The sequence below is a fragment of the Rana temporaria genome, chromosome 3, assembly GCF_905171775.1.
Source record: "Rana temporaria chromosome 3, aRanTem1.1, whole genome shotgun sequence".
Classification (NCBI taxonomy): Eukaryota; Metazoa; Chordata; class Amphibia; order Anura; family Ranidae; genus Rana; species Rana temporaria.
This window is the reverse complement of record NC_053491.1, coordinates 302,498,905-302,513,873: the sequence shown is the minus strand read 5'-3', so window position 1 is coordinate 302,513,873 and position 14,969 is coordinate 302,498,905. Positions and strand designations below refer to the sequence as shown.

The 14,969-nt window shown below is 41.4% G+C and overlaps 1 protein-coding gene across 3 annotated transcripts in view; it reads left to right on the top strand.

Annotated features, from left to right (window-relative positions):
* STING1 (stimulator of interferon response cGAMP interactor 1) overlaps positions 1-14,275 on the top strand; it is a 476,559-nt gene extending 462,284 nt beyond the window's left edge. For all 3 annotated transcript variants that reach the window (XM_040344776.1, XM_040344774.1, XM_040344775.1), the window contains one exon: positions 12,940-14,275. In XM_040344776.1, coding sequence (XP_040200710.1) covers positions 12,940-13,046 — 107 coding nt within the window. In that variant the 3' untranslated portion in view covers positions 13,047-14,275. The remainder of the gene's footprint in view (positions 1-12,939) is intronic.
* Positions 14,276-14,969: the final 694 nt, after the last annotated feature.

Sequence of the window (14,969 nt, the reverse complement as noted above, 5' to 3'; positions counted from 1 at the left end):
ATTCCCGTGCGCCGCGTCACGCAGCGCATTCACGGGTACGCCGCTTGGTATTTACCAAGATTTTCACGGCGTACTGAGAAGGCGCACGGGAAGCGCCGAAATTTCTCTCTGCGCATGCCCAGTATGCAAATGAACCTCCCGAGGTTCAGGCGCACTGTGCAAGCGTACGGGGATCTGTTTTCAAAAAACACTTTCCCTTTCAATTCGGCCCGCCAAACACATTCAAACACATGTCACTTCACTTCCCCTGCATCCCCCCACCTCCCCCCTAATAAACTCCCGCCCGAACCCCCGATATTTACATATCAATATGCCGTGCGCCAGGTCTGTACTGGTGCACAATGCACCCTCTCCTGGGCGCACGGAGCACATTAGTAACTAGGGAAATACACTGCACTAGCAGCGTATTTCTTTAGTAAATGGCAAAATGGCTGCTACTCCTGCTTTTACTCCATGAGTCATGGAGTAAAGGCTTGGTAAATCAGCCCCACTGTGTGCATCTTCAAATTTTGGCTTATGGATTATCCAATGCAAATTTGGGCGCAAAACACAACATAGAAAAATGTTTGGGTGGGGGGGTCAGTCTACTATACGGCCCATCATGTCAATGATGTTTTTATATTTTTGTTCAATGACATTCATCCTTTTCCTCATAATGTCCATTTAACTACTGCATTCCATTATTACTTGTATCACGATTTTTGCACTAGCACTGGAGAAAGGTGTACTAGTAGATGCTGTGATACCACCATGTTCATCCCCTAAAAACAAAAAAAAGGGTTTATTAGAAATATGCAGGCCTACATCTCTTTACCTGAAGCTGTGGTGACAGACACTGACCTGTTGTGCTGATAATCTCTACCTCCCCTTCTTCCACCTCTCCTTCTTTCACACCTTCTTCTTCTACACCTCCTTCTTCTACACCTCCTTCAAACAAAATCAATAACATGAGGAATGCATACAAGAAGCGATTTAAAGAGGTCCGTGCTTCTCGGAGGTCAGGAGCAGCAGCAGATGAAGTACAGGAGCCCAAGCTGTGGTACTATAAACACCTCAGTTTTCTGAACGGTCAGATCGAAGCCAGAGAATCACTTTCCAGTCTTCCTTCCACCCTTCCCTCCACCGTTCCCTCCAGCGTTCCTTCCACTGTTCCCCCCACTCCTGCAGAGGGTGCTGAGGAGCTGGCTGAGATTGAGGAGCAAGATATGAACATCTTCAGTCAGGTATAGTAGTTTACAACATATTTCTTGGCCTCAAATTATTGTTGGTTTAACAAGATGTTTTTTGAACCAAAATGAAAGCTTGAAAACCCAAACAAAAGTCGTGGGCTGAAATTATTGTGACAGAGATGCCAACTGCAGGGGTCAGAATGAGAGTCTGTTCAATTTACCAAAAAAAAATAAAAATGCAACAGTCATGAGCTTTAAAATGTGTGTGATTGATGAAGCAAAAAATAAAACCATGTCCCTTTTTTATACACAGGAAGAGCTCAGCCAAGAGGAGGAGGAGGCTCCAGAATGTGACAGCCAAGAGGAGGAAGGGGTGAGTGGCAGACAGGAGGAGGCTGGGCCGAGTGGCAGTCAGCAGGTGCCCAGGCCCAGTGGCAGCACTGAATCACAGGTGCCTCCCCTCCAGATGCGCCCAAAAAGACAGAGGCGCATGTCTCAACTGGAGGTGGAGTCTCTGCAGGTCATTCGGGAGGCAAGCTTCCATCATGAGGCCCCCCTTAACCCTGTAGAGGGCTACAGCTCCTACCTCACTGACCAGCTGCAAAATATGGAGGGGTGACAACGGGCCCTGGCAGAGGATATTTTTGTATCTGTGATTCAGAGGGAAAGAAGGGGCCTGCTGACTGAGACCACACAACTCAGTGACCCAGCCCAGTCTCCTCCTCCTCCTCCTCCTGTCACATTCTCACCACCTGCAAGGGGCCGTGGAGGGAGCCGTGGAAGGTAGGCTTCAAGGAAGACCAGAAAGTGATTCCCTGGCTTCAAGCTGATCTGCCAGAAAACGGAGGTTGTTGTAGTACCACAGCTTGGGGTCATGTATGACATCTGCTGCTGCTTCTGATTTCTGGGATTTGGGGACCACATTGTGACCCAATTAGAGGGACTCCTCATGTTATTGATATTGTTGTTTATCATGGTGAAATCTGCCTTTGGGGTCCAAAGTCTGCATATATTTGGCTGATTGCTCAATTGTTGCCCTTCATGTAAATTTTTTTGGTCCAGAACAAATGGAGATTTAATTTAAGTTAAATACTTGTCTATTGTGTTTTTCTGGTGAATAGCCATACAACATTTCAGAAATACAATGTGTAATTAACAAAGGACACAACCTCCTTGAGGGGGGGAAAAAAATAAAATAAAAATTGTTGTGATAACAAAATAAAAAAAGAGATGTGGAGTACAAAAAATTATTTTGGAGATCTGGCTTTTTAAAAAAAAATCACAAGCAAAAAAAGTCAGTATGGGAGAACTCTCTCTAAATAACATCAGCAAAACAACGTCTTTATTCTAGCAATAGAACGAAGAAAAAAATGTGCTGCAATAAACAAGGCACTAATTTTCACAATGTAGAATGTGCCATCTCTGACATGCAGAGTTCCACAGGGGAGTGCTCTATCGCCACTCCTCTTTAACTGCTATGTTCGTCCTCTTGCTGACATCATCCAGAACAATAACTTGGAGTGTCAGCTTTATGCCGATGACACACAAATTCTGGCTGATTCAGCAGGAGGACCTCAGCAGCCAGTTCAGTTGGCGAAATGCCTGGTAGAAATACAGGACTGGATGGCTGGCAATAGGCTTGGACTGAACGCAGCTAAAACTGAAGTTCTATTAATTGGTCCTACTAGCCCCCTATTGCTGGCTGCTTGGCCTCTGTCTTTCGGACCCACACCCATTCCAGCCAAGCAGGTAAAAAACCTAGGAGTCATAATCGATGACACCCTCTCGTTTGTTCCCCACTTCAGAAACATCCTGCGGAATGCCAATTACCATCTAAGGCTCCTCAGAAAAGTAAAACATCTATTCACCCAAAATAACAGATCACTACTTGCCCAGGCTTTTATGCATTCCCGGTTAGACGGGGCAAACGTATTCCTATTGGGTGCCCCGCAGAAATGGGCCCATAAGCTTCAGGTGGTTCAGAACCACACTGCTCGCTTTGTACTCGGTCTAGCGAGAAGAGACCATATTAGCCTGGCCAGGAGATCACTTCATTGGCTCCCTATTGAGCAGAGAGTGATCTTTAAAACGCTCTGCATCTTCTTCCGTGCATACTGGGGACAGGGTCCCAAGTACTTACACAGCTTGGCGGTGCACTATGAATAAAAATAAAAAATCGCTGAGGCAGAGTCAGCTCAATCAAGCAACAAAGTGTAGAGTGTAAAAACTCAATATGTGTTCATAAACAAGTCAATATAAAATATCAATAAAAGAATATATAAAAAATTAATTAATTAAAAAAATTAATTAATTAAAAAAAGTCCCCAAAAGAAAGTCCAAAAACACTAGAAAATGAATCCAAATTTGTGATTTAAAGTTGGGACAATATCCAAGTGAAGAGATTCAGGCTTGACCCTTACCAGAAGTATAGATCCCAGGGGATCAAGAAGAGCCATCCATACTGTAGCCACAAATATGTGGAGCGGTCCTATGTGGAGCGATGCAGGGGTTCCTACTTCCGTAGACTCAGCCCAGTGAGAAGCAAGAGGAAAAGAAAGGGGAAAAAACAAAAAATAGTGCAAAACCAGATGATAAGCAGACACAGACTAACTCCCAGTGGCTAAAGTTGACAGACACTGTGCAGTATTGCTGGGGTCCCACCACCAAATGAACACACTGACCCTTACCAGAGATAGGCGACCCTCAAAGGATCAGTATTGCATGTCAGTGTGTAACGATCTACAGCAGGAAGGCGCTTATCAAACAGGTCATTTTGATCCAGAGGTCAGGTAACCAGGAAACATGAAAGATATGCAAGCTCTCATAGTGAAATACCATCAACGTTTTAATTAAAAAAGAAAGTAGAACACTTACAATTAAAAAGGTTCAATGCAGCAGAGATAAAAAGTAGCCGGCCGGCAAACAAACAAACGAGGCACGTCCTCTGTACGCGATGACGTCAGCACGCCAACCTCCCAACGTTTCGTCTTCGTATAGACGTGGTCACGGGAATGAGGATGCGTGCCGCGTCACCGCGTTAAACACGTGCATATAATGGGGCGTGTCAGATACTTGATCATTAACGAGTGCAAGCCCGCCATCTTAAGTGAGGGAACCCAACCTAGCAGAGCCAGAACTCTAGTAGTAAGGCGAATATTGCCCCGGGACACAAACAAATATTGAACGCGCTAGACGCGCGGACCTTAAGGAGAAAAATGGGAAATTATTAAATTAAAGAAGGGGTATTACAAGACCTGGTCCACAATAATTAGACACGCGGTACAGGTATAGGCTAGTACAGGAAAGTCATCCGTGCTTCCTTACAGCTAGTTTGTCAATCCCAATAGAGAGGACAGGAATCTACAGCAGCAGGCTTGCAGACATCAAGTCACAGCATCATCACTAGATCGAATTATGATGAATAACCAAGCAGTGTAGATAATATATTACGCATACTATAACAAACATAATATGCGGATGAGCGGTCGTATTAAAAATCAATATGACCCTACATATATGCAAAATTAACATATACCAAAACATAAAACATATTCTAAAGAATAACCCATTATGCAGATGTGAAAAGTTATATAAAAAGTGAATGTATAGTAAAAAATGAGAAAAAATAAAATGAATAAAAAAATCAAGCTATATAGAAATATAGTATGATCTAAAAAGTGCAGTGAATAAATTTTAAATAGGTTACACTGTTCTCAATAGAGGTTCATAGTGTAGTCTAATAATTATAACAACCTCAGTGCCCTCAAAGCAATTCATTATATACACAAACTCAGTGCTAAGTTATTGACATAAAAAACATTAAGTGTCCACTGTCAAAGTGCAACCGTAATAATAATAACAATATTGAGCAAGTGTGAATTATAAACAAAAGATATGAAGAAAGAAGCTGATTTCAAGAGTTTTCTATGAAACAGTTGACATCAACTTCAATGTTGAGTCCATGGGGTTCAAAGCTTCTCAGCTTATGAATCCACATCATTTCGGATTTTGAAATGCTCCTGACTAAGTCATTTCCTCTCCAATGAGCCCGAAATTTATCAATCCCTATAAAGATTGTACCTGCAGGGTTTTTATTGTGTGTCACCAGGTAGTGTTTCGAAACCGAGTGATTAGGAAAACCGTTCAAAATGTTTGTCACATGCTCATTAAGACGTATGTGTAGGGCCCGCTTAGTCCTCCCCACATACTGAAGCCCACAAGGGCATTGTAGAAGGTATATAACCCCCATCGTCGAGCATGTGATGAACGTATCAATGGGGTAACTGATGGATGTACGACTGGAGCTGAAATTTGTGGTCCTCTTAGGAATAACTGTATTTACTGCACAAGTATTACAGCGGCCACATTTGAAGAAACCCACAAGCCCAGATAGAAACATAGATTGAATTTCTGGTGGGTCGAGAACATTAGGTGCCAATTTGTTTCTAAGGGGTTGTATCCCCCGAAAGACCACCTGTGGTTTAATTGGTAGAATTTTACTCAAAGTTTTATCGCTTTTCAAGATATGCCAGTGTTTAGCCACTATCTTTTTCACGCTAGCATGCTGACAGGAGTAGTCAGTCACAAAGGGGGTCTTAAAATCTGCCGATGTGTCCTTTTTGGGTTTTATCCTAAGTAATTCCTCTCGGTCAGTATTGATGACCGTTTCCAGAGTTTCATGAAGAAACTCTGCAGAATAGCCCTTTTCTATAAAGCGTTGAGTTAACACTTCAGCTTGTTCTCGAAAGGTGTCTAGATTGGTGCAGTTACGCTTCAGCCTAAGGAACTGCCCCTTAGGTACTGCACCTAACCAAGTTTTGTGGTGACAGCTGTCATTCGGAATAAATGAATTTCGATCTGAACTCTTGAAGTAGGTCGAGGTAACAAATTGGTCATTATCCACTGAGATAGTCAGATCCAAAAAATTAATAGTTAACTGACTAGCTTCATGTTTGAGCACTATACCTCTGTTGTTCCTATTCAAAAAGGACATGAAGCAAGACAGCTCAGCCTCAGACCCTTTCCATAGGAGGAGGACGTCATCAATGTATCTGGCCCACAGCATTATCTGGGGCCTAGAAGATACATCGACGACGTCCTCCTCCCATTTGGCCATAAATAGATTGGCCAGACTGGGGGCATATTTGGCCCCCATCGCAACTCCGCGGTCCTGTCTAAAAAATTGGCCATTATGCCAGAAAAAGTTGTGTGTAGCTGCGTATTGCAGCAACTCCATAATGAAAGAGATCTGGGCCAACGGTAGGCCCGAATCTCTTTCAAGAAAAAACGAAACCGCCTCCAATCCCAGATTGTGTGGGATCACCGTGTAGAGTGACACAACATCGGCGGTGACCAACCACATATCGGGAGATGGTTTGAGGCTAGATAAGGTATTGATAAATTGCCTCGTATCCTTTAAAAAGGAAGGCATTTTGGCCATCAAGGGTTGGAGAAAAAAATCGACATATTTGCCCACCCGGGACGTAACAGAGTCGATCCCACTGATGATCGGACGGCCCGGGGGGCAAATGGGATCCTTATGCACCTTAGGGAGATAATAGATTACCGGTACCCTAGGAGCTTTAGGAACCAGGAACTCTTTCTCTTTGGCATTAAGAATGCCAAGACGGGAGCCCTTATTAACTATTTTTACCAATGACTTTTTGTACTTATCACCGGGGTTGAGGGGAAGGCGGACATAGGTGTCACTGTCGCTCAAGATGCGTTGCATCTCTGCCAGGTAGTCAACTTTGTTTAAGACCACTATCCCTCCCCCCTTATCAGCGGGGCGGATGACCAAATTTTTATTATCACAAAGTGACTTGATGCCTTTCTCAATGTCTAACTTAGATCTGACTTTTTTGACATTCAGTTCATCTAGGTCCCTAAGTGTCAGATCCCTAAACACCCTAAGGGCTGCCGGTAGATGTCCTGGTGGATTAAAAGTGGAGGCATTAGCCAACCCTGAATGTGTGTAATTCAGAACTGAAGTCTTAGAGGGATTATAGGGATTGGAGGAAAAATATCGCTGTATATTTATCTTACGTACGAATTTATGAATGTCCATGTATGTTCTGAATTTGTTAATATGAACCCCATGGACTCAACATTGAAGTTGATGTCAACTGTTTCATAGAAAACTCTTGAAATCAGCTTCTTTCTTCATATCTTTTGTTTATAATTCACACTTGCTCAATATTGTTATTATTATTACGGTTGCACTTTGACAGTGGACACTTAATGTTTTTTATGTCAATAACTTAGCACTGAGTTTGTGTATATAATGAATTGCTTTGAGGGCACTGAGGTTGTTATAATTATTAGACTACACTATGAACCTCTATTGAGAACAGTGTAACCTATTTAAAATTTATTCACTGCACTTTTTAGATCATACTATATTTCTATATAGCTTGATTTTTTATTCATTTTATTTTTTCTCATTTTTTACTATACATTCACTTTTTATATAACTTTTCACATCTGCATAATGGGTTATTCTTTAGAATATGTTTTATGTTTTGGTATATGTTAATTTTGCATATATGTAGGGTCATATTGATTTTTAATACGACCGCTCATCCGCATATTATGTTTGTTATAGTATGCGTAATATATTATCTACACTGCTTGGTTATTCATCATAATTCGATCTAGTGATGATGCTGTGACTTGATGTCTGCAAGCCTGCTGCTGTAGATTCCTGTCCTCTCTATTGGGATTGACAAACTAGCTGTAAGGAAGCACGGATGACTTTCCTGTACTAGCCTATACCTGTACCGCGTGTCTAATTATTGTGGACCAGGTCTTGTAATACCCCTTCTTTAATTTAATAATTTCCCATTTTTCTCCTTAAGGTCCGCGCGTCTAGCGCGTTCAATATTTGTTTGTGTCCCGGGGCAATATTCGCCTTACTACTAGAGTTCTGGCTCTGCTAGGTTGGGTTCCCTCACTTAAGATGGCGGGCTTGCACTCGTTAATGATCAAGTATCTGACACGCCCCATTATATGCACGTGTTTAACGCGGTGACGCGGCACGCATCCTCATTCCCGTGACCACGTCTATACGAAGACGAAACGTTGGGAGGTTGGCGTGCTGACGTCATCGCGTACAGAGGACGTGCCTCGTTTGTTTGTTTGCCGGCCGGCTACTTTTTATCTCTGCTGCATTGAACCTTTTTAATTGTAAGTGTTCTACTTTCTTTTTTAATTAAAACGTTGATGGTATTTCACTATGAGAGCTTGCATATCTTTCATGTTTCCTGGTTACCTGACCTCTGGATCAAAATGACCTGTTTGATAAGCGCCTTCCTGCTGTAGATCGTTACACACTGACATGCAATACTGATCCTTTGAGGGTCGCCTATCTCTGGTAAGGGTCAGTGTGTTCATTTGGTGGTGGGACCCCAGCAATACTGCACAGTGTCTGTCAACTTTAGCCACTGGGAGTTAGTCTGTGTCTGCTTATCATCTGGTTTTGCACTATTTTTTGTTTTTTCCCCTTTCTTTTCCTCTTGCTTCTCACTGGGCTGAGTCTACGGAAGTAGGAACCCCTGCATCGCTCCACATAGGACCGCTCCACATATTTGTGGCTACAGTATGGATGGCTCTTCTTGATCCCCTGGGATCTATACTTCTGGTAAGGGTCAAGCCTGAATCTCTTCACTTGGATATTGTCCCAACTTTAAATCACAAATTTGGATTCATTTTCTAGTGTTTTTGGACTTTCTTTTGGGGACTTTTTTTAATTAATTAATTTTTTTAATTAATTAATTTTTTATATATTCTTTTATTGATATTTTATATTGACTTGTTTATGAACACATATTGAGTTTTTACACTCTACACTTTGTTGCTTGATTGAGCTGACTCTGCCTCAGCGATTTTTTATTTTTATTTTTATTTATATATGGTCACTCATTTATTATCATTTTTAGCGCAACTCCTACTTTTTAACTATTGATCTATATGCTGTATAACATTTTGAGTCTGCTGCTTTTTTAAGTTTCTTTTTGGTATGCGCTTTTTTTCACTTTTTATATATAGGTGCACTATGAACCCTCGCGCCCATTAAGATCCAAGACCCAACATTTAGCCACAGTCATTCCATCTAAACTTTCTTCCATGGGAGGCAAACGACTCCAGAGTAGGGGTGCCATGCTGTGGAATGCCCTCTCCTTGGAACTTAAGATGACATCTAACCTGCTCCTCTTCAGAAAAAAACTAAAGACGGAACTGTTCATCCAGGCCTATGGTTAAATTTATATTCTTTTCCCTCTTACAGTCCGCCCCCTCATTGAAGGGGCCACTTGCCTCTCTAATAACTATGATGTCTTCTACCCCTCCTCTAGTATCCCCACTGTTCCTTTTTCTTTTATATTTTTTCTCATACACTTCACGGCTCTTTCCTCTTGCTCCCCTAAGGGCTGGATACCCTTTCCTTTTACCGCCCTCTCTTCTCTTTTCTCTCTCTTCTTCACCATGGATTGATTCAAAGTTACATCTCACCAGCGGCGCTTAGACGCTCACTTCACAGTGGGCATTTGGCGCCTAATTAAGCTCAAATATCAATCAATCAATCAATCTCCATAACGAACGCTAGTTTTACCAGAACGAGCGCTCCCATCCCGTAATTTAGTCTGAGCATGCGTGGATTTTTAACCGATGGACGTGCCTACAAACGATCGTTTTTTTCTATCGGTTAGGTATCTATCAGTTTCAAATTAACCGATGGATAAATAACCAATGGAGCCTACACACGATCAGTTTGGTCTGATGAAAACAGTCCATCAGACCGTTCTCATCGGTTTGACCGATCGTGTGTACGCAACATATAGGGGGATCGGATCAACATGTATAAATACATAAATGGTCCATATAGTGAACTTGATGTTGAGTTATTTACTTTAAGGCCATCACAGAGGACAAAGGGACACTCTTTACCTCTGGAGGAAAGAAAATTTAATTTCCAAATACGGAAAGGATTCTTCACAGTAAGAGCTGTGGAAATGTGGAATAGACTCCCTTGAGAGCTTGTTCGGTCCAGTTCAGGAGATTACTTTAACCACTTGTCCACCGGGCCTATTTCCTTCATGTAAAAATCACAATTTTTTTGCTAGAAAATTATTCAGAACCCCAAACATTATATCTTTTTTTTAGCAGACACCCTAGGGAATAAAATGTCGGTCATTACAACTTTTTTTATCGCACGATATTTGCGCAATCATTTTTCAAACGCCTTTTTTTGGGAAAAAAAAACGGTTTCATTAATTAAAAGATAACAAAACAGTAAAGTTAGCCCAATTTTTTTTGTATAATGTGAAAGATAATGTTACGCCGAGTAAATAGATACCTAACATGTCCGGCTTTAAAATTGCGCTCACTCATGGAATGGCGCCAAACTTCGGTACTTAAAAATCTCTACAGGTTACTATTTTCGAGTTACAGAGGAGGTCTAATGCTAGAATTGTTGCACATGCTCTAACGCACACGACGATACCTCACATGTGGGGTTTGAACGACGTTTACAAATGTCGGCGGGACTTGCATACGTGTTCGCTTCTGCGCGCGAGATAACGGGGACAGGGGCGTTTTAAAAAAAAAAAAAAAATTTTATTTTACTTAACTTTTTTTATTTTTACACTTTTTTTACACTTTTTTTTATCACTTTTATTCCAATTACAAGGAATGTAAACATCCCTTGTAATAGGAATCAGTGTGACAGGTCCTCTTTATGGAGAGAGGCTTACAAGCATGTAATCGGTGAAAAAAAATCACCGATCACATGCCGACAGCCGCGATTGCGGCTTTGTTTACTTCCGGGTACCGGGCATGATGTCATAACGTCGCGCCCGGGCCTCCGACGGTCATAGAGATGACTGGTGACCATCTGGTCACCAGTCATCTCTATGCTTTCCAGGCAGCGCCGACCGATTCGCTCTCCAGGGCCCCGATGGCACGGGAGAGCCCGGAGAAGCACCGGATGGCGGTGGGAAGGGGGGACATCCCCTCCCACTGCCGATAATAACGATCAAGCGGCAGAACCGCCGCTTTTATCATTCTTATCGTGCACAGAATCGGCGGCTGAAGACGGCGATATCTGAATGATGCCTGTAGCATATGACGTCCTCCCGTGGACAAGTGGTTAAAAAGGTCTGGATTCTTTCCTAAATAATATAACTGGATACTAACATGTATAGGTAAAGTTGATCCAGGGAATATCAGATAGCCTCTTGAGGGATCAGAGAGGATTTTTTTCCCCTGCTGGAGCAAATTGGATCATGCTTTGCTGTTTGTTTTTTGCCTTCCTCTGCATGAACTGTGGGTTTAGGATTGTGTACATAGGATGAATTCTTTTTTCCTTTATTGGTTGAACTAGATGGACTATTTTTTAAACCAGTAAAACTATTGTTTTTAATGGCCACTTAACCACTTAAGGACCGCCACATGACTATATACATCGACAGAATGGCACGGCTGGGCACAAGGGCGTACATGTACATCCCCATTAAGAACCCAGCCATGGGTCGCGAGCGTGCCGCCGGTCCGAAGCTCCGTGACCACGCCCGCGGGACCCGATCGCCGCCAGTATCCCGCGATCCGGTCACAGGAGCTGAAGAACAGGGAGAGGCGAGTGTAAACAAACCTTCCCTGTTCTTCTCTGTGGCTTGTCACTGATCGTCTGTTCTCTGTCATAGGGAACGACAATCGGTGACATCACACATCCAGCTACGCCCCCCCTGTCCAGTAAGAAACACACAATAGGACACACTTAACCCCTTTTAGTGGTTATCCCCTTCACTGTCATTTTCACAGTAATCAGTGCATTTTTATAGCACTTTTCGCTGTGAAAATGACAATGGTCCCAAAAATGTGTCAAAAGTGTCCGATGAGTCCGCCATAATGTCGCAGTCACGAAAAAAAAATTACTAGTAAAAAAAAAATTATTAATAAAAATGCCATAAAATGATCCTCTATTTTGTAAACGCCATAACTTTTGCGCAAACCAATCAATAAACGCTTATTGCGATTTTTTTACCAAAAATATGTAGAAGAATACGTAAACTGAGTAAAAAAAGTGTTTTTTTATATTTTTTTGGGGATATTTATTATAGCAAAAAGTAAAAAATATTGCATTTTTTTTTAATTGTCGCACTATTTTTGTGTATAGTGCAAAAAAAAAACGCAGAGGTGATCAAATACCACCAAAAGAAAGCTATATTTGTGGGAAATAAAGGACGTTAATTTTGTTTGGGAGCCACATCGCACAACCGTGCAATTGTCAGTTAAATCGACGCAGTGCCAAATCGCAAAAAGGGGCCAGGTCCTTTACCTGCATAATGGTCCGGATCTTAAGCGGTTAATGTGCCTATGAGGCCAAAACAAAATACACCTGCCTCTCTGCTGGAAAAACAAATAGGCAGCTAATTTTTATTGGTCATGTATGCACACTAGATTCTCTGTGAAGGGGTCTTCAGTGTGGGTACAATGCTTCCGTTCATCACTATCAGCCTTAGGAGCAAATAGAATCAGACTTGCTGAGTTATGAAATACAGAGGAAATAGAATACCTGGAATTGCCTATATTTTTTGCATATATAACTGTAATTTAAAGACATGAAAATACCATAAACAGTAAGCACGTCATACATACTGTACGGAAGAGCTGTAATTGTAAATAAGGCTATATTACGTGGCAATGTTAAATACAAATAATGCTAAGTGGAGTTTATTTTCTAATGAAAGTGTTAATCTCTCATGTTATATTTTAGATTGTACTAAAGGTGAAGATCATAGCGAGCACCTGCTTTCCCGGGAAATACTGAAACATTTAAAGCAACAACATTTTGAAGAATATGACGTTGGTATCAGAGCCTAATGTTGTTGACTTCCCATCAGTAAAGAAACATAACACTTCACTCTCACCTACTGATGTGTAAAACCCTTCAATGGATCTTTACATTTTCATAGCCATGTATGTAAATTTTAGTACTTTAAGCTAGATACCTGTTTTTTACCCTGCTTTTAACATTCTAAAAACAGATATAATCTCACAATTGCCACCATTAATATTTTATTTCAGTAATGCTCATATAGTGTTCATCCATTCCCCTTACATAGTTCCCTTTAGCCTGTCACAACTTAAAAACTCTTATATATTGTGACAAGGATTGCCAACCCCTTTGATTTACTTTACATACAAAACTTGGAAAATTTACTGAGATGGAACATTTTTACTGATCACCTCCTTTTAAAACCAAAAACAATCAATATTTATGCAGTATAAACAGTTTAAAGTTAAAAAAAAATATCCCCAAGAAATAAACTGCCTTACTCTATAAATAAATAGTTCAATCAGCACTTGTAAAACTGAGCATGGCTAAATTAGCAAAGCCTAAGGTGAATGTATAATTGGCATAGTAAAATAATGTGATTATGGCAGAGTTATAACCCACTTTTACCATGCTTATTTCAAAAGACCACTGACGACACGCAAAAGATTCTTAAAGTTGACCAAGATGTTGGAAGTGAGGCCAATGATGTGTTACAACCACCAGCATACACATGCTTTAGGTGTTGTTGGACGGGGACAGAGTTCCCTTCCCCCAGCCATTCATTACATAGGGGAGACAGCATTTTGCAGTCATATGACCACATTTAAAAACAAGGAAAAGGGGTAATGAATTTGTGACTTATGTATGAATGGCAAAGGGTGGCAGTGGAACAGTTAAAAGTAAAAAAATGTCTACAAGAAGTAAAGTGCCTTACTCCCCTATGATTCATTGGTGTTCAGTTAAAAACTTGCCTCTTGATTTATATGTATTTAGTGGGAGAAATGCTTCTTCATTCATTGGTGTTTAGTGAGAAGTGACACTTAATTCATTGATGCCCAGGGAGTTTTTACTACAGTGCCAAGCAAAACACAATGGGGGTCATTTACTATAGCGCCGCAACGCTAAATTAAAGCAAATTATTGCTAATTAGTGCTAAAACAGTATTCACTATAGTGCTGGTAATAAAAATACTCCCAAAATCATGTGTACACAAGTTCATCGGACAAAACTCCAAAGTACAAACACGCATGCTCAGAAGCAATGCTCACCATAACACAACATTAGCAGAAGTTGGTCAAAGGGTGGCGCTAAGGAGCTGAAAACCACGTATTTTCGTGTTTGTTGGCCAACAATTCTTTGCCGTTCTACGCTTTGTCCAATGGAAATCTGATCCTGTGTATGAGGCTTTACTCTGCTAAAAACAGGAGTAGTGCACATGGAAAACTGAAAATTTTGTTCAAATACTTACCGTAATTTTCCTTTCCTGACGACCTCCATGGCAGCACAGCTGGGTATAGGCTCTGCCCCCCCATGCCTACAGGACTTACTGTATTTATTGGTGTATAACACTCACTTTTTTACCCTAAAAATAGAGGGTAAACTGTGCCTGTGTGTTATATGCAGGGGGCTGTGGAAAGTTTTTTTCCTGAAACTTCCCTCTTAAAGTTAGGGTGAGTGTTATACGCCGATAACGGTAACTCATAAAAATTTGAGCCCACCTACAGCCTCTGCGTTCTGTAACTAGTCCTACCAAGCTGGGTGGGATCTGTGCTGCCATGGAGCTTGTCAGGAAAGAAAAATTACAGTAAGTATTTGAATTCAATTTTCAGTTTTCCTGACAGCACCATGTCAGCACAGCTGGAAACTAACTAGCCAAAACAGGGGAGAGATAATGCTTCACACTCCTCAAGTCTGACTAAAACAGTAACAGAACCCGGGATGCCTCTGCCAAACTCAATTGTCATTAA